The 19,395-nt window shown below is 38.3% G+C and overlaps 1 protein-coding gene across 2 annotated transcripts in view; it reads right to left on the bottom strand.

The window, feature by feature from the left end:
• WDR49 (WD repeat domain 49) overlaps positions 1 to 19,395 on the bottom strand; it is a 175,437-nt gene that overhangs the window by 21,105 nt on the left and 134,937 nt on the right. For both annotated transcript variants that reach the window (XM_032173951.1, XM_032173950.1), the window contains exons 17-18: positions 5,690 to 5,799; positions 565 to 711 (exon numbers count right to left, since the gene is read on the bottom strand). In XM_032173951.1, the coding sequence (XP_032029842.1) occupies positions 565 to 711; positions 5,690 to 5,799 (257 nt within the window). The remainder of the gene's footprint in view (positions 1 to 564; positions 712 to 5,689; positions 5,800 to 19,395) is intronic.

The raw sequence follows: 19,395 nt of genomic DNA on the forward strand, positions 1-19,395 counted from the left end.
TCAGAAGACTATAATAGTCTGAAAAATAAAGAATTATTTTGTACATCGTTTCTACATCTTTAGAGATCATTCACTTATAGTTTCTAATTTAAGCTTTCTTGTCTTCTCATCACAACAGCCTAGCACTGCAGCTGAAAGACTTTAAGACAATACATTTTAAGTCGTCTCTATTTAGAGTGTTTCACATGAAAATAAAACAAGATTGCCAGACACTGTGTTCTAAAGTCGTCTTATTATGGCTTCCTCCAGCATCGGTTTTGAAAATTAAGGTTATCTGGGGAGAGAGATTCTCATCCATGGAAGATTCATGGCTATGTGTTCATGGCATTCTAACTTCAGAAAAGGAACAAAATAAAAATATTCATTTCATATATCCCAGCCTGCTGGCTGTCCTATCTGAGAGCACAGATCAGCAGCTGAACTATAAATCTTAACAGTCAAACCACACTTTCACTGCAAACTACGAGGCAAACACTTGTTATTTTCATGCTTTTCTACTCTATTTTTAAATGATTAAGTTTCCTGAAGAGGGAAAATAGAGGTGTATGATGGCTGAGAACTTACTTTCAAAAAGTGACAAGGCCTCTGGAATTTGGGGACGCTCCTCCTCTGGCTCTTTCCTAAAGTATTTCTCAGGGTCTAGAAGGAAAGCAGGTTTATTCACTTCAGGCAGCTCTTCCAGGGCTCCAATGCTTAATGATCTAAATGTACCTTCACAACAGCAGGTTTTAGAGAGAGACAGGGAGAAAAAGGCACAATATCATTAACTCCTTGGAAAGAGCTAGCACATTTCCAAGTTAACTTTTATACATTTAACCTTCCTGTTACTCAGCTGGTACAGCTGCAGTGCTCTCCAAACCCTATAAACACAGCTGTTCAAAATAAATCCATAGTGCTTTTTATTCAAAGGAACCAAAAGGAACTCAAGGCTTCCCATTCATTTTTTTTTTAATTTTGTATTTTTCTGCTATTTTCCCTTGAAAATGAATATTCTGCAGTTTTGGAAAAGCTCCAGTTTTTCTTTTATCTACAAGAAAATTGTACCCTTTGTGAAATGGAATCAATTTTTTTCAGTGTTTAACAAAACATCTCAAATTTCGAATTGGCAGGTACTTTTTAAATAATGTTATCAAGTAAACCAGAGCTGTGTTACTGTATTTATCATGCACACAATGAGATGATAGGAATCTATGTTAATCATGCTCTTAAAGGCAAAGTCTTGAACAAAGTGAAAAATATTTCTCTTTGCTTCATCTAATAATCGGATAATAGAATGGAAATCTATAAAAGCTTAATTTGAGATAAACTTTTATGTTTCTTTGTTAGTTCTGTGAAGGTAGGAACTGGGTTTTTGTTACGATGGTGGCTCAGAACCTAAGAAAAGGAAACTAATCGGTATTCAGCACCTGCTATGGAAAAAGTCATGTTCTATGTCAGTGTATTTCAAAGTATAACAGGCATCAGAATCACCTGGAGGGCTTACTAAAACATAGACCGCTATGTGACCTCCTTGGCTTCTGACTAATGGAAGAAAGCAGGGATGAGGATCTCATAATTTACATTTCTAATAAGTTCCAGTTGATGCTTATGGTGCTAGGCCAGAGACCACTCTTTGAAAACTAATTTGCTATGTCAAATTAAAGACGAAATCTTCACAACATGTAAGGTATCATTGTGCCCTTAAGACAGATGAGGAAACTGAGGCTTAGGATGCTTTAGTAATTTGTCTCAGTTCACATAACTGTTAATTAGCAGACCATGGACTTAAGTTGAAATATGTTTAATCCCAAAGGTTATGCTCCAAGGTATAACACTAACAACATTAATAATAAGATTGTATTGGTTGCTATAATATGCCAGGCAGTAGTCAAAGTGCTTTACATATCTACCTCATGTAATCCTAAAAAAACTCTGTGGAGTAGATTAGTTGATAAATGGGCATCGAATGTTAACAAATAATTATGCACCATTTTTACAGCAAAATTTCATCAGAAATTTAAAAATCAACATATCTGCTCTATGAAAGTGTGACATTCTCTTGGACATAAGTTGAAAAGATATTTGTAGTAAGTAACATATTTTCATTATAAAGCTTCAGGAAGGATTCTCATCTATGTTTCTAAGCAATATACCTTAGTATAATAATGATTCCTTTGTTTTAGGTTACTGGTCTTATAATTCTTTTCTGGTCAGTCAACAACTAGACTAATGCATTGTTCTGTGTGGCTTCAGGATTTCTGAGAGCAAAAATAGTTTTTATTCATCTTCATTTCTTAAATACTTAAGGGAAGGAATAAAAATTCTGGTGCCATCTCTTCTTTTAGAACTGTATTAGGTACTTCACACATATTTTCTGACTAATATAGTTAGGATATTTGCCCCTCTGAATCTCATGTGGAATTGTAATCCCCAGCGTTGGAGATGGCGCCTGGTAGAAGATGACTGGATCAAGGGCATATATTTTTCATGAATTGTTTGGTGCCATTCCCTTGGTGCTGTCTTTACAATAGTGAGTGGGTTCTCACAAGATCTGGTGGTTTAAACTTGTGTGGCACCACCCCCAACTTGCTCCTACTCTCACCACGTGATGTTGCCTGCTTCCCCTTCACCTTCCACCACCATTGTAAGGTTTCTGAGGCCCTCACCAGAAGGTGGGCAAATGTTAGTGCCATACCTGAACAGCCTGCAGAACTGTGATCCAATTAAACCCCTTTTCTTTATAAATTACCTAGTATCAGACATTTCTTTACAGCAATGCAAAAATGGCCTGACACAGAAAATTGGTAACAAGAGTGGGGCATTGCTATAAAGATACCTGAAAATGTGCAAGTGGCTTTGGAACTAGCTAATGGGCAGAGGTTGGAAGAGTTTGGAGGACTCAGAAGACAGGAAGATGAGGGGGAATTTTGGAAATTCTTAGAGACTAGTTAAATAGTAGTAGCCAAAATCCTGATAGTGATGTGGACAATGAAGTACAGGCTGACAAAGTCTCAGATGGAAATGAGGAACTTACTGGGAACCAGAGCAAAGGTCACCCCTATTATGCCTTACCAAAGACCTTAGCTGCATTGTGTTCATGCCCTAGGCATCTGTGGAAGTTTGAATTTAGGGTATCTAGCAGAATAAATTTCTACACAGCAGAGCACTCAAGATGTTCCCTGGCTGCTTCTAATAGCCTAGCTTAGATGTGGGAGCAAGAAATAAAGTTGGAAATTATATTTAAAGAAAAATCAGAGTATAAATGTTTAGGATATTTGCAGCCCAGTCATGTGGCAAACAAACAAATTTTAAAAAAGCATTATCAAGAAAGAAATTCAAGCAGGCTGCGGAGCAACCACTTGCTAAAGAGATCTGTATAACCAAAAGAGAGCCAAGAGCTAATATCCAAGACAACAGGAAAAGGCCTTGACGGCCTTCTAGACAGCCCCTCCCATCACAGGCCCACAGGCATAGAAGGAATACATCATTGTTTTCCATATCCCTGCAGCTCCAGCTCCAGTTGTGCCTCAAAGGGCCCCAGATACAACTGAGGCAGCCACTCCAGAGTGTGTAAGCCATAGCTTTGGTGTCTTCCACGTGGTGTTAAGCCTGCAGGTACATAGAGTGCAAGAGTGAAGGAGGCTTGACAACCTCACCTAGATTTCAGAGGATGCAAGTGAAATCCTGGGTGCCCAGCAAGAAACCTGCTGCAGGGCATACCCCTCACAGAGAATATCTACTAACGCAGTGCTAGCGTTACCTGGGGTCCTTGCTCCCAGAGCTCCCAAGATGGTGACGGGCCACTTCCAAGATGGTGGTAAGCCTCGTGTTGTCTGACCTGGGGTTCTTGGCCTCACGGATTCCAAGGAATGGAATCCTGGGCCATGCGGTGAGTGTTATAGCTCTATTAGAAGCTGTGGGTCATGGAAGAGAAACATGGAACCCAATGACTAGTGTTCAGCTAGATTAGGACGAACCCGGGCATTTAGCTGTGCAGGAACAATGGCCAGCCTTTAGCCCAATCGGGAGCGGCAATGAGTGCCTTGCTGGATCAGGAGCACAGCGGACACCCTGTTGGATCCAGAGGGATGGAACTCAGCGGTGAGTCTATGAAGGTGGCCAGCAGCAGCGGTGGACGGCTACTGAAAGCTCAGCTCGAGCCGTAACAAACATGGACCAGAAGAGTGCAGTTGCAAGATTTAACAGAGTGAAAACAGAGCTCCCATACAAAGGGAGGGGACCCAAAGGGGGTTGCCATTGCCAGCTTGAATGCCTGGGTTTATATCCCCATCCTTGTCCCTCCCGCTGTGCTCTCAGGCAATAGATGATTGGCTATTTCTTTACCGCCTGTTTTTGCCTAATTAGCATTTTAGTGAGCTCTCTGAGTGGTCAGGTGCGAGCTAAGTTGCAAGCCCCTTGTTTAAAGGTGGAGGCGGTCACCTTCCCAGCTAGGCTTAGGGATTCTTAGCCTAGGAAATCCAGCTAGTCCTGTCTCTCACTAGTAGAGGGGAAATGTGGGGTTGGAGGTCTCATGCAGAGTCCCCACTGGGGCACTGCCTAGTGGAGCTCTGTAAAGAGGGCCACTGTTCTCCATACTTGAGAATGGTAGATTCACTGGCAGCTTGCATCCTGTGCCTGAGAAAGCTGCAGGCACTCAACTCTAATCCATAAGAACAACTGCAAGGGCTGTACCCTGCAGAGACACAGGGGCAGACCTGTGCAAGACCTTGGGAGCCCACCCCTAGTGCCATTGTGCCTTGGATGTGGGCATGGAATCAAAGGAGATTATTTTGGAGCTTTAAGATGTAATGACTGCCCTGCTGAATTTCAGACTTGCCTGGAGCCTAGAGCCCCTTTCTTTTGGCCAGTTTCTCCTTTTAGAATGAAAATGTTTATCCAATGCCTATGCCCCCATTTTATCTTGGAAATAAATGACTTGTTTTCTATTTTACAGGCTCATAGGTGGAAGCAGCTTACCTTGTTTCAGATGAGACTTTGAACTTTGTACTTTTAAGTTAATGCTGGAATGAGTTAAGACTTTGGAGGACTATTGGGAGGAATGGTTTTATTTTGCAATGGGAGAAGGACATGAGATTTGGAGGTGCCAGGGATGGAATGATATAGGCTGGATATTTGTCCCTGCCCAAATCTCATGTTGAAATGTAATCCCCAGTGTCGGAGATGGGGCCTGGTGAGAGGTGTTCAGGTCATGCGAGTGGATCCCTCACGGCTTGGTGCTCTCATGGTAGCGAGTCCACAGAGATCTGGCTGTTTAAAGTGTGTAGCACCTCCCCCACTCCCTCTTGCTCCTGCTTTCACCCTATGATATGCCTGCTATTGCTTCACCTTCCACCAAGCAGATACCAACATTATGGTTCCTGTACAGCCTGCAGAACTGTGAGCCAATTAAACCTCTTTTTTTTTTAAATAAATTATACTGTTTCTGGCATTTTTTTACAGCAATGCAAGAGTGGTCCAACACACTGACTTAGACCTTACACTTTTTCCGCTAGTATTCTGTGGAGCCTTGGACAGGTGACTTAATGTCTCTGTACCTCACTTTTCTCCTTTGTTAAATAGGGTTCACAGGACATTACATTCATGTTTACTAAGGAATAGGAACATTTCTGACACACAGAGTAGACATCTGTATTCACACTAATCTATTAAATAATATTATAAAAATACATTAACAACAGTGACTACTTACTGAATGATTTTTTTATAACTTCACCATAATAAGGTTTTTGTGTTTCTTTCATGCAGGTACTTCTTTCCTTATATTTTATACCTAAATTTATATCTTCTGATGGTCTGACACTGGAAGAAAATAATTCATCATGAAATACATTATTAACCACAGGGATGGAGAAACTCTTTCTGGCTATATGTATCTTTGACCAAAAACAAAACAAAAACAAAAACAAAAAATATATTCCTGTGAACTGAAGTAGTGACATTTGTTTACACTATTCAAGCCCTATCTTTTAACAAAATGCCTGCTAGCCAGGTGATAGTAGAAAAGAGTGAGAGCCAGAGTGTCCAAGAGTCTAATTAAGCAAAGATCCTGTGCCCATAGCAACAAGGTTAGAGAAAAAATTATTCAGAAGAAAATTTTACAGAAACACATACACTATCCTTGCCTTATTAATAAATTATATAACGAGAAGTAAGCATCAATCTTTGTGTCAAAGCTTATTTATTCAGTGTTAGATGTTAGTTCTTTAGTTATGGTTATGGCATCCAAAATGCAAAAAAGTTCAGTATTTTTGAGGCTTTCTCATATGAATCTATAAGAAAACTTTAGCGTAACTTGAATCCACAGAAAGGATTTTAATCAATAAAACATGGGAAATAAAATCATTACATAGCTGTATATAATCTTGTGAGAAAACAGAAAATGATCTCAAATCTATTTAAAATTCACTGTCATAGACTTCAACCTTAACAGCTACAAGTTATGTTTCTAAAAATTGTTATTAGTCTCTTCAGAGCACCAAGCCAGAAAACACATCCATCGTCACAAAATCCTGGAGAGTCCTGGGGATCTTGACTCACCCTCTTCCTTCTGCCTCCCTTCCCTGCATCCCTCAGCCCTTTATAGTTACCATTCTTCCACTCCCTAACTTTTATTCTTATATCTTCTATGGATTTTGTAGCTATAAGACTCTGAGTTTTTTCCCATACTTTCAGCCTCAATTTTCTCCTCAATGTAATGGGACTCTGGCTGTGGATTTAAAGCAGATAAGATGGATGAAAGTTCAGAAATATACCTAATAAATAATAGCATTCAAGTAATGTTTATTTCCAGCTTTCTTTTTCCTCCACTCTATTTTTACTGTATCTTCCAATTTTAAAAGATTTTAAAATATCAATACAAGTAAAAAGTCTACGTATGTCTCTTAAATTTAATATCAGATGCTATTTGCATGGCTTTAAGTAGTAATGTATTAATTGCTTTCTCATATATAAACTTTTCATTTTAGAGGTTTTAGATTTGCAGAAAAGTTAGTAGAGCTCCAGCATACCCCTCAACCAATTTTCCCTATTATAACATCTTACACTACCATTTGTCACAATAAAGAAATCAATATTGGTACTTTACTATTAACTGAATTCCATATTTTATTAGAGTTTTACTAGTTTTTCTTAATGTCATTTTTCTGTAATGTCAACATTATATTTTGTTGTCTAACTCCTTAGCCTCTGGCCTGTGACAATTTTTCAGGCTTTTCTTGTTTATTATGGTCTTGACAGTTTTAAGAAATACTTGTCAGATTTTTTTGGTAGAATATTCCTCAGTTTGGGTTTGTCTGATATTCTTCTCATGGTGAGACGGGTTATGAGTAGTTGAGAGGAAATCAACAGAGGTGAACTTCTGCTCTTATCCCATCAAACCAAGGGTGCATGCTATCAACCTGACTTCCACGGTTGATGTTAACCTCAATTACCTGGCCACAGTTGTATGTGCCAAGTTTTTAGTAATGTTTACAATAGCTACGGTACAGTTACTTTTTCCCTTTTTCCATATGTTACTCTTTGGAAGCGAGTTTTCAAGCATGCTGCACATTTAAGAGGGGATGGGGGGGTAGTTGATCATGATTTCCTTGAATCAGGAGAGTATTAACATAAATTACTTGGAATTATAGATTTTTTTTTTCTTTTAGGAGAGCTTTGTCATTGGATAGGTGGGCAGTTTTTCCCCAATTGCACTGGAATGGCATCCCTCACCATATGCCATCTCACGTGAGTAAGAATTAGTATTTAGCCACTATTTAGGCTTTCAAGACAAGAAATAATGATATCTTTAGAGAGGTATTTTAAGATAGTGAGGGGATCTACAAAAATAAGAAGTTGGTGTTGGATACTGAAAGCATGGAGTATGGTACAGTTAGGCCTTGCAGTTATTAGATTAACAATACACCTTTTTCTAGAAAAGAATTATTCATGTAAACATGTGCAAAAGATTGAGGGGGCAGGGGCCACGGTAAAGAGGTTTCCCTTTAGAGTAGTTAACAATATATCTTGATTTTTTTTTCCAAAATACACTAAACTCTTCTCTGTTTTCAGACCATATGCTTTCTGACTATCTTATCCTGTGGAATCTAAATCAAGTAGCTTTTATATAGAGCAAAACATTTTGCCCATTTCCACTAAAGAGTTTTATCCACAGAGGGAGAAAAGTAGTCAGAGGGTAGGAGAGAATCTCTTGGAAATCACAACAAATTAAGTCAACAATCTATTGCTTCCTTTTCACAGACAGACATCTGACATTTGCAAGAGTGCATCTGAAAATGCACAGGGAACTGGAAAAAGGCAAATATTCTCAAGAGGAGAAGTGATGGATGAAGATAAAGAAGCAGAATAATGTAATACCAGGCTTAAATAGAGTTTTAAAACATTTTGCAAAAATGTCTTAGTAGGTGATGCAGGAAGGCAATCTACTATGGGATCCACCAGCCTTGGCATCAATCCTATGAGAAGGAAAGTCTCTAACTAATCTCACTTCTCTTGGCTCTGGCTGTGGAAGGGAGGTGTAATGACTGTGACAATCACTCGAGTACCCTCCTAGGCATAAAAAAGGAAGTGAAAAATGCTTAGAATAGTGGCTTATACATAGCAGGTACTTGATAAAATATTTGATGGCTTGACTCAGAAACCAATAATTTGTCAACATTTTCACATGATGCTTGTTGGACAGGCAACACAGAACAGTGATAAAGTACTAACTCTGGAGCCTGAATACCTGCATTTGTATCACTAGTTCTCCTCTTGGTTGGTTGAACTTGTGCAAATCACTTAACTTCTCTGCCTCTATTTTTCAAGTTGTGAAATGGGGATGATAATAGTAGCTATCTTCTAGGATTACAGTGAGAACTAAATGAGGTAAACACATAAAGACCTTAGAACAGGCCCTGAAATATAATCAGGGCTCAGTTGGTATTGGCTACTATCACTTTAAGCAAGAGCAAGACAATATTTTTCACTCAAAGCAGGGAGTTCTAACATCCCCCTACAGCCAGCTCTAATATTCTTGAGAACTATCAGAATGATCAGACAAAAAGTAAAAAGATGTGGTACTCCCCCAAATAATAATTTGCTGTTCTAGTATTTTTAAAGTTCAAATTTCAAAGATTGAATAGAGTATCACATACTTTCATTTGTCATACATGGACATAGGATAGTTATTGCCAGATTGTTGGTGAAAGTAGACTGCCAATTCTTCAAGTATTTACATCACATAAAGCCTAATTTAAAATGGGATTTTAATATTTTGTGTAATTTTTCTTATAGCTATTTATTTTCTAATTTAATTTCTCACATGAAATCTACTGACAGAATAATTAGGTAATCAATAGCATTTAAATAATATTAAATATCAGTTCCCTCCTAACAATAACATGGAATTTAAAACATCATAATTATTTTCCACGTTTAAGAAACATTAATTTGAGGTGTGCCTTCTGCCTTGTATAAACTTACTGGGAAACTAGTGAAATTTTTGTTTCATTTCTCATCTGACTCTTTATACTCATTTCTAATAATGAATCCCTTCCAGATAAGCAATTTTTTAAATGGTAACCAAAGGAAAATGTGTCAGATAATAAAAAATGGAGTAGTTTGTGCTCTTTATGCTCTTTGTTGCTCTAGAATAAGGATGAAGATCAATAAGTGAGCGTTCTACAGATGGATTTTACTTAACATTAGAGACATTAAGAATAGCTCCATAATAGAGAAGGGTATCTGTGAGATGTGAGTGTGCCATATAGGAACTATTCAAAAAGGCTGGGATGTGTTTCTCTTAAAGATGCCATAGGAGTTAGTCTAGTAGACTTTGAATATCCCTTTAAAATTTATTTTTGAATTATTAAAGGTTAATAAACCTGAAAAATGTTTACTTTCACAAATAATCAAAAACTCTAGTTTAAAACAATAAGATATCATAGCAACAGTTTTAAGACAGCAATAACATCCATTCTTGGTTTGAAGGCAGGAAAGCAACCATTTGTATTGCTGCTGGAGGGAGAGCTGGCATGTCCAGAAAGCAGGATGACCTTTAGCAAGATGACCCAAAGGCCTTTATGCCTTTTGACTCAGCAATTCCTCTTCAAAGAATTTATTCTAATTATGAATTCAATAAGATATTCTAATATGTGCACATGAAGGTATTTAAAGAACTGTTTTCCCAGTTAAAATTTGTAAACAATCTACATATTTGAAATAAAGAAAATGGGTAAAAAGCTACAAGTCATTATAAATGTTGTTGTCCATGGATACTCATATTAACTAATATGAAAATGTGCTTACTGCATATTTTTGAGTGACAAAACAGGTTATAAACTGTGTCTACTAAGCCTCCATTTTTATAAAATGTACATTTTTTCATTGTTGTAAGTATGCCTAAAACAAGGTCTTAAAAATGCAATGCCTAATGTTAACAATGGCTTTACCACAGATATTTTCACCTTTTGCTTATTTGTACTTCCAAATTTTCCCATAATAAAAATGTATTATTTTTGGCCAGGCACAGCGGCTCACGCCTATAATCCCAGCACTTTGGGAGGCTGAGGCAGGCAGATCACGAGGTCAGGAGTTCAAGACCAGCCTGGCCAACATGATGACACCCCGTCTCTACTAAAAATACAAAAATGAGCTGGGCATGGTGGCACCTGCCTGTAATCCCTGTATTAATTTTATAATAAGGAAATATTCTGAAACTGTATTTTCTAAATTATTCATTTTATCTATAATTTTCCTAGATTAGATAATTTTACATGAGTCCAGAAAACAAATAGGAAAAATATATGTCCACTGTACTTTTTTTTACGATTTTATCCCTTCACTTATTTTTTTTTAGAAGTTTTTTAAAGCTAGTATGAGTTTTGCAGACTCTAGGAAAAGGATAAATCTATTTCTCCATATCAATTGTTAACTTAGAATTAGGCCTTTCTATTAATCTCTTAAATTCTATATTCATCTCCCCAGGACTTAAATTGAAGATAATTCTTTACCATCTACCTACTTCTCACAAATAGTATTATAAAATACTTTCAGCCCTGTGAAAAACCACGTATGTTTGTATAAGCCAGAAGATAATATACACCCCAATTTTTTAACCTGGAAAGAGACTCTTAGGTGTTAAAATGAGAAAATAGCTTTAAGACACTTAATTTTTTCTTCATATTTCTTGTTCCTTCCATTTTCTTTAGACTTTTTCTGTTTTCCTTCGTCTTTCTTCCTGTGCACCACCCTCCGTCTAAACATACCCCCACCTGCATATACACACCAAGTGTACTTTTTCTCCTGTAGTCTAAATTCTTTCACATTTTTATATTTCTTTCATATTTTTTCATATGGATGAGAGCTAGCATGATTCTCTCCTTGAATTTACCAATCTGACTAGGTAAAGGGGCACATTCTTCAGAACAATATTTCTTAAAAATAAAATGATTTATAATATTTTCTGTATTAGATGGAAAGCTCAAAGGACATTCTACAGCTGACAATTTTATTGTGTTTGTATAATTTCTGCAAAGGATTCCTGATCATATTCCTGGGAGAACTGAAGGATGTACATGATAATCAATTCTGAGGATACGTTTTTAACCCTTTTTTAAATTAGTTTAATTCCTAAATGACATTTTTCTATACTATCTCATTATTACAAAGTCTTAAAATTATATCAATCCAGTCTCATCTGAATCATATTAAGACAAAAATTTTAAAGATCACAAGTACTTTTTGATGCGTTATTTTTTCATTTTACAAAATGCTGTACAGTAGAAATAACTTTGCCTCTCGCCCCCAGAAGTCTACCAACGCCTATATAATCTTATAATCAACATGAGAAGATCAGTTTGCTGTACTCTTATTTAATCTGGTAGACAACAAAGCTCCAGTTTTAAGAGAAGTCTGTGAACTATAAAACCTATATATTGGTGAGTGATCGAGCTACCCCCCAGGGAAACCATGTTTTTTCCACGGATCTGTGCAACCCATGGATCAGATCACCTTGTGAGCCCACACCACCAGGGCCTTGGGTTCCAAGCACAGAACTGTGCAGATTCTTGGTGACGGCTTGGGTTGCAGCCAGTGGCAGAACGCTGGAGACTGGCTAAGACAACCAAGTACCCAGCGGGAGGGGCGGTCACCATCACTGTGGCTCTGATCGGCTGTTTTCCCCTGCTGGTGCTAGGGAGACTGGGCAGTTTGGCCTGGGAGAAATTCCCCACAGTGCACCACAGTGGCTGTGGCAGATCGTGGCCAACTGCTTCTTTAGGTGGGACCCAGATCCATCCCTCCTCTTTGGGTGGGGCCTCCCTGTGGGAACTTCAGTGACTCCAGCCAGGGGTTTACGGGCAGAACTCTGATCTCCCTGGAATGGAGCTCCTGGAGGAAATAGTGGCCATGGTCTCTGGTTCAGTAGACTTAGTTTTTCCTTCTGCTGGCTCTGAGGAATCAGGGCAGTCGAGACAAGTGGAATTCCTGCCAGCACAGCACACCCATTCCACCAAGGGACAGATAGAGTGCTTCGTTAAGAGGGTCCCAGATTCCGTGCCTCCTGAGTAGGTGAGACCTCCGAACAGGGGTCACCAGAAACCTCATACAGGAGAGCTCCCACTGGCATCAGGTCAGTGCCCCTCTGGGATGGATCTCCCAGGGGAAGGAGCAGGCAGCCATCTTTGCTCTTCTGCAGCCTCCACTGGTGATACTTCCAGGTGCAGGAGGGACCCAGGTAAGTGGAGTCTAGAGTGGACCCCCAGCAAATTGCAGAAGAGGGGCTCCACAGAAGAGGGCCCTTACTGTTAAAAGAAAAACAAACAGAAAGCAACAACATCAACAAAAAAGACCCCACAAAACCTCATCCAAAGGTCAGGAGCCTCAAAGATTGAAAGTAGATAAACCCACAAGGATGAGAAAAAAATCAACACAAAAACGCTGAAAATTCAAAAAGCCGGCATGCCTCTTCTACTCCAAATGATTGTAACACCTCTCCAGAAAGGGCACAGACTGGGTTGAGGCTGAGATGGATGAATTGACAGAAGTAGGCTTCAGAAGCTGGGTAATAACAAACTTCACTGAGGTAAAAGAGTATGTTCTAACACAATGCAAAGAAGCTAAGAACCACGATAAAACATTACAGGAGCTGTTAGCCAGAATAACTAGTTTAGAAAGGAACCAAGATGACCTGAAAGAGCTGAAAAACACAAGAGAACTTCACAATGCAATCACAAGTGTCAACAGCGGAATAGTCCATGGGGAGGACAGAATCTCAGAGCTTGATGACTATCTTGCTGAAATAAGACAGGCAGACAAGATTAGAGAAAGAAGAATGAAAAAGAACAAATGAAGCCTCCAAGAACTATGAGATTATATAACCAAACCTATGACTGATTGTGGTACCTGCAAGAGATGGAGAGAATGGAAACAAGTTGGAAAACATACTTCAGGATATCATCCAGGAGAACTTTCTCAACCTAGCAAGACAGGCCAACATTCAAATTCAAGAAATCCAGAGAACCCCAGTAAGATACTACATGAAAAGATCAACCTCAAGACACATAATCATCAGACTTTCCAAGGTTAACATGAAGGAAAAAAATTAAAGGGCAGCCAGAGAGAAAGGCCAGGTCACTTACAAAGGGAAGCCCATCAGACTGACAGTGGACCTCTCAGCAGAAACTCTACAAACCAGAAGAGATTGGGGGGAGGAGGGCAATATTCAACATTCTTAAAGAAAAGAATTTCCAATCCAGAATTCCATATCAAGCCAAACTAAGCTTAATAAGCAAAGGAGAAATTAGATTGTTTTCAGACAAGCAAATGCTGTGGGAATTCATCACCACCAGGCCTGCCTTGCAAGAGCTCCTGAAGGAAGCACTGAATATGAAAAGGAAAAACCGTTATCAGTCAATACAAAAACACACTGAAGTACACACACCAATGACACTATGAAGAAAACTACATTAATAAGTCTGCAAAATAACCAGCCAGCATCATGGAGACAAAATCAAATTCACACATAACAATATTAACCTTAAATATAAATGGGCTAAATGCCCCAATTAAAAGACACAGAATGGCAAATGGCATAAAGAGTAAAGACCCATTGGTGTGTTGTCTTCAAAAGATGTGTCTCACATGCCAGGCACACATAGGCTCAAAATAAAGGAATGGAGGAAATTTTACCAAGCAAATGGAAAGCAAGAAAAATGCAGGGGTTGCAATCCTAGTTTCTGACAAAACAGACTTTAAACTAACAGAGATCAAAAAAGACAAAGAAGGGCAACACATAATGGTAAAGTGTTCAACAAGAGCTAACTATCATAAATATATATGCACCCAATACAGGAGAACCCAGATTCATAAAACAAGTTCTTAGAGACCTACAAAGAGACTTAGACTCCCACACAATAATAGTGGGAGACTTTAACACCCCACTGTCAATATTAGACAGATCATTGAGACAGAAAGTGTAAAAGATATTCAGGGCTTGAACTCAGCTCTAGATCAAGTGGACCTGATAAAGAGTTACAGAAATCTCCACCTAAAAACAACAGAATATACTTCTTGGTGCCACCTGGCACTTACTCTTAAATTGATCACATAATTGGAAGTAAAACATTCCTCGGCAAATACAAAAGAACTGAAATCATAACAGTCTCTCAGACCACAGCACAATTTAATTAGAACTCAATATTAAGAAACTCACTAAACACCACACAACTACATAGAAGTTGAACATCCTGCTCTTAAATGACTCCTCGGTAAGTAATGAAATTAAGACAGAAATTAAGAAGTTCCTTGAAACTAATGAGAAGAAAGAGACCATGTACCAAAATCCCTGGGACACAGCTAATGCAGTGTTAAGAGAGAAATTTACAGCACCAAATGCCCACATCCAAAAGCTAGAAAGATCTCAAATCAACATCCTAACATCACAACTAATGAACTAGAGAACCAAGAGCAAACAGACCCCTAAGCTAGCAGAAGACAAGAAATAACCAAGGTCAGAGCAGAACTGAAGGAGATATAGACACACACACACACACACATACACACACACATACACACACACAAAAAAACCCTTCAAAATATCAACAAATCCAGAAACTGGCTTTTTGAAAAAAAAATTAATAAAATAGATAGATTGCTAGCTAAATTAATAAAGAAGAAAAGACAGAAGAATCAAATAGACACAATAAAAAAAGATAAAGGGGATATCACCACTGGCCCCACAGAAATACAATCATCAAAGTGTACTATAAACACTTCTATGCAAATAAACTAAGAAATCTAGAAGAAATGGATAAATTCCTGGACACAAACACCCTCTCAAGACTGAACCAGGAAGAAGTTGAATCCCTGAATAGGCCAGTAATGAGTTCTGAAATTGAGGTAGTAATAAATAGCCTACCAACCAAAAAAGCCGAGGACCAGAGTGATTCACAGCTGAATTCTACCAGAGATACAAAAAGGAGCTGGTACCATTTCTTCTGAAACTATTCCAAACAGTTGAAAAGGAGTGACTCTTCCTTAACTCATTTTATGAGCTCAGTATCATCCTGATACCAAAATCTCATCAAGACAAAACAAAACAACAAAAAAAGAACTTCAAGCCAATATCCCTGATGAACATCGATGCAAAAATCCTCAATAAAATACTTGCAAACCAAATCCTGCAGCACATCAAAAAGCATATCCACCCACAATCAAGTTGGCTTCATCCCCAGGATTCAAGGCTGGCTCAATGTAGGTAAATCAATAAATGTAATTCATCACATAAACAAAACTAAGAACAAAAACCACATGATTACCTCAATAGGTACAGAAAATGCCTGAAATAAAATTCAACATTTCTTCATGTTAAAAACTCTCAATAAAGTAGGTATTGAAGGAACATATCTCAAAATAATAAGAGTCACTTATGACAAACCCATAGCCAATATCATACTGAATGGTCAAAAGCTGGAGGCATTCCCCTTAAAAACCAGCACAAGACAAGGATACTCTTTCTCACCACTCCTATTCAGGGTAGTATTGGAAGTTCTGGCCAGGGCAATAAGGCAACAGAAAGAAATAAAGGGTATTCAAATAGGAAGAAAGGAAGTCAAACTCTCTCTGTTTGCAGATGACATGATACTATATCTAGAAAACCATACTGACTCAGCCCAAAAGCTTCTTAAGCTGATAAACAACTTCAGCAAAGTCTCAGGATACAAAAACAACGTGCAAAAATCACAAGCACTCCTATACACAAATAACAGATAAGCAGAGAGCCAAATCACAGATGAATTCCCATTAACAGTTGCTACAGAGAATAAAATATCTAGGAATACAGCTATCAAGGAAAGTGAAGAGCCCACTTCAAGGAGAACTACAAACCATTGCTCAAGAAAATCAGAGAGGACAGAAACAAATGGAAAAACATTTCATGATCATGAACAGAAAGAATCAATATCTTGAAAATGGCCATACCGCCCAAAGTAATTTATAGATTCCCATCAAACTACTCTTGACATTCTTGACAGAATTAGAAAAAAACTATTTTAAAATTCATATGGAACCAAAAAAGAGCCTGTATAGCCAAAACAATGCTAAGCAAAAAGAATAAAGCTGGAGTCATCAGGCTACCCAACTTTAAACTGTATTACAGGTCTACAGTAACCAAAATAGCATGTTACTTATACAGAAACAGACACATAAACCTATGGAACAGAATAGAGAACTACGAAATAAGACTGCACATCTACAATCGTCCAATCTTCAACAAACCTGATGAAAACAAGCAATGAAGAAAGGATTCCCTATTTAATAAATTGTGCTAGGAGAACTGACTAGCCATATGCAGAAAATTGAAACTGGACTCCTTCCTTAAGTCTTATACAAAAATTAACTCAAAATGGATTAAAGACTTCATTGTAAAACCCAAAACTATAAAAACCCTAGAAGAAAATCTAGGCAATATGATTCAGGATATAGGCGCAGGCAAAGATTTCAAGATGAAAACATCAAAAGTAATTGCAATGAAAGTAAAAATTGACAAATGGGATATTAAACTAAAAAGCTTCTGCACAGCAAAAGAAACTGTCATCAGAGTGAACAGACAACCTACAGAATGGGTGAAAATTTTTGCAACCTATCCATCTGACAAAGAGCTAGTAGTCAGAGTCCACAAGGAACTTAAACAAATTTACAAGAAAAAAAACAACCCCATTAAAAAGTGGGCAAAGACATAAACCGACACTTCTCAAAAGAAGACATTTATGCAACTAACAAACAAATGAAAAAAGGCTCAATATCACTGATCATTAGAGAAATGCAAATCAAAACCACAGTGAGATACCATCTCATGCCAGTCAGAATGGCAATTATTAAAAAGTCAAGAAACAACAGATGCTGGTGAGGCTGCAGAGTGATACAACTGCTTTTGCACTATTGGTGGGAATGTAAATTAGTTCACTCATGGTGGAAATGGTGGAAGACAGTGTGGTGATTCCTCAAAGACCTAGAACCAGAAATAGTATTTAAACTACCATTTGACCCAGCAATCTCATTACTGGGTATATACTCAAAGGAATATAAATCATTCTATTATAAAGATACAAGCACGCATATGTTCGTTACAGCACTATTCACAATAGCCAATAAATGGAATCAACCCAAATGTCCATCAATGATAGACTGGATAAAGAAAATGATGGTACATATACACCATGGAATACTGTACAGCCACAAAAAGGAATGAGATAATGTCCTCTGCAGGGACATGGATGGAGCTGGAAGCCATTATCCTCAGCAAACTAACTCAGGAACAGAAAACCAAACACCGCATGTTCTCACTCAAAAGTGGGAGCTGAACAATGAGAACACATGGACACAAGGAGGGGAACAACACACACTGGAACCTGTCCAGGGGTGGGGGATGGGGGAGGGAGAGCATCATGAAAAATTGCTAATGCATGCTGGGTTTAATACTCAGGTTATAGGTCAATAGGTACAGCAAAACTCCATGGCATATGTTTACCTATGTAACAAACCTGTACATCCTACAGATGTACCCCAGAAATTAAAATAAATTTTTTAAAAACCCTATATATCAGCACTGATTTTCATGATACAAAGTTTCCAGGAACAATAGAAAATAAAATTAACTGAAAATGAAGTCAGGAAAGAAGTAAAGAGTTCAAATTGCCAATGTTTGAATCTAGGAAAAGATTGGTTTAAAAAAGTGTTTAGGATGGGAGTGATGGCTCACATCTGTAATCCAAGCACTTTGGGAGGGTGAAGTGGAAGGATCACTTGAACCTAGGAGTTCGAGACCAGCCTGAGCAACATGACAAAACCCCGTCTATACAGAAAAAAATGTGTGTGTGTGTGTGTGTGTGTGTGTGTGTGTGTGTGTGTGTGTGTGTGTGCGCGCGCGCAAACTGGGTGTGGTGGCACGCCTGTAGTCCCAGCTACTTGGGAGGCGGGGGTGAGAGGATTGATTGAGGCAGGGAGGTTGATGCTGCAGTGAGCTGTGGTCGCACCACTGCACTTCAGCTGGGCGACAAAGCGAGACAGTCTCAAAAAAAAAAATGTTTAAAGGATAACTGAGTTTGTCATAAGGAATGGGAAATTAGTATATTGGCTGAAATACTCTTAAACAGAAATCTGTAATACCTGCCTTCACTCTGCTATGCATGTGATGGAAAGAGAAAAAAATGATCTATCTGTGTTACCCTAAAGTAACTTCATTTCTTCATCTGTAAGATTGAGTAGGGTAGGTGGGTGGGGACATTTTATCCTATGTAAAGTCTTTCCATTACCAGCATTCTGTGATTTTACAGAATTGCTCATGCTAGATTTCTAAATTGAAAATATCTTTCTGCCTAAATGTAAAATGCCACTTGACATTTCTGCAAGCCATAATTCAAGGAAATGGAAGAACAAATACCAAAGTAATTTAGCATAACAGAATGCTAAAGGGGAATTTTTTTCTTCTATCTATGTGTCAGCAGAGGTTCAAAAAGTTTGAAAGCAAAGTAATTTATTGAGATGTTTAATACAAAAGTATTTCTACATGCCAAAATGAGGTGGTTAGACTCCTTGTGTGCAGGGTCACTTTGCCAAGAAGGTAGCTCCAAAACTGATCTTGTGACACTTAAGCCAACCATCACTTTAAGATATAAACAAAGGATGCGGAAACTATAAGGGATGATTGCATCAGAGAGTCTTACATGTGAATTGAGACCCATTCCCATTGGAGGGGAGGAAAGCTTTTATCTTTTTCATTTCTAGCCTCTATCACATAGTCCAAATAGCTTAAGGTAGTCCTCTAGGGTAACAATGAGAGGGACACAGCAGACCTGTGTCTCGCTAACACCTGAAGAAGTCTACAGGCAAAAAGCTGTACCTGGAGTTGCAGGGAGC

This window comes from Hylobates moloch, unplaced genomic scaffold, assembly GCF_009828535.3.
Source record: "Hylobates moloch isolate HMO894 unplaced genomic scaffold, HMol_V3 SCAFFOLD_13, whole genome shotgun sequence".
Classification (NCBI taxonomy): Eukaryota; Metazoa; Chordata; class Mammalia; order Primates; family Hylobatidae; genus Hylobates; species Hylobates moloch.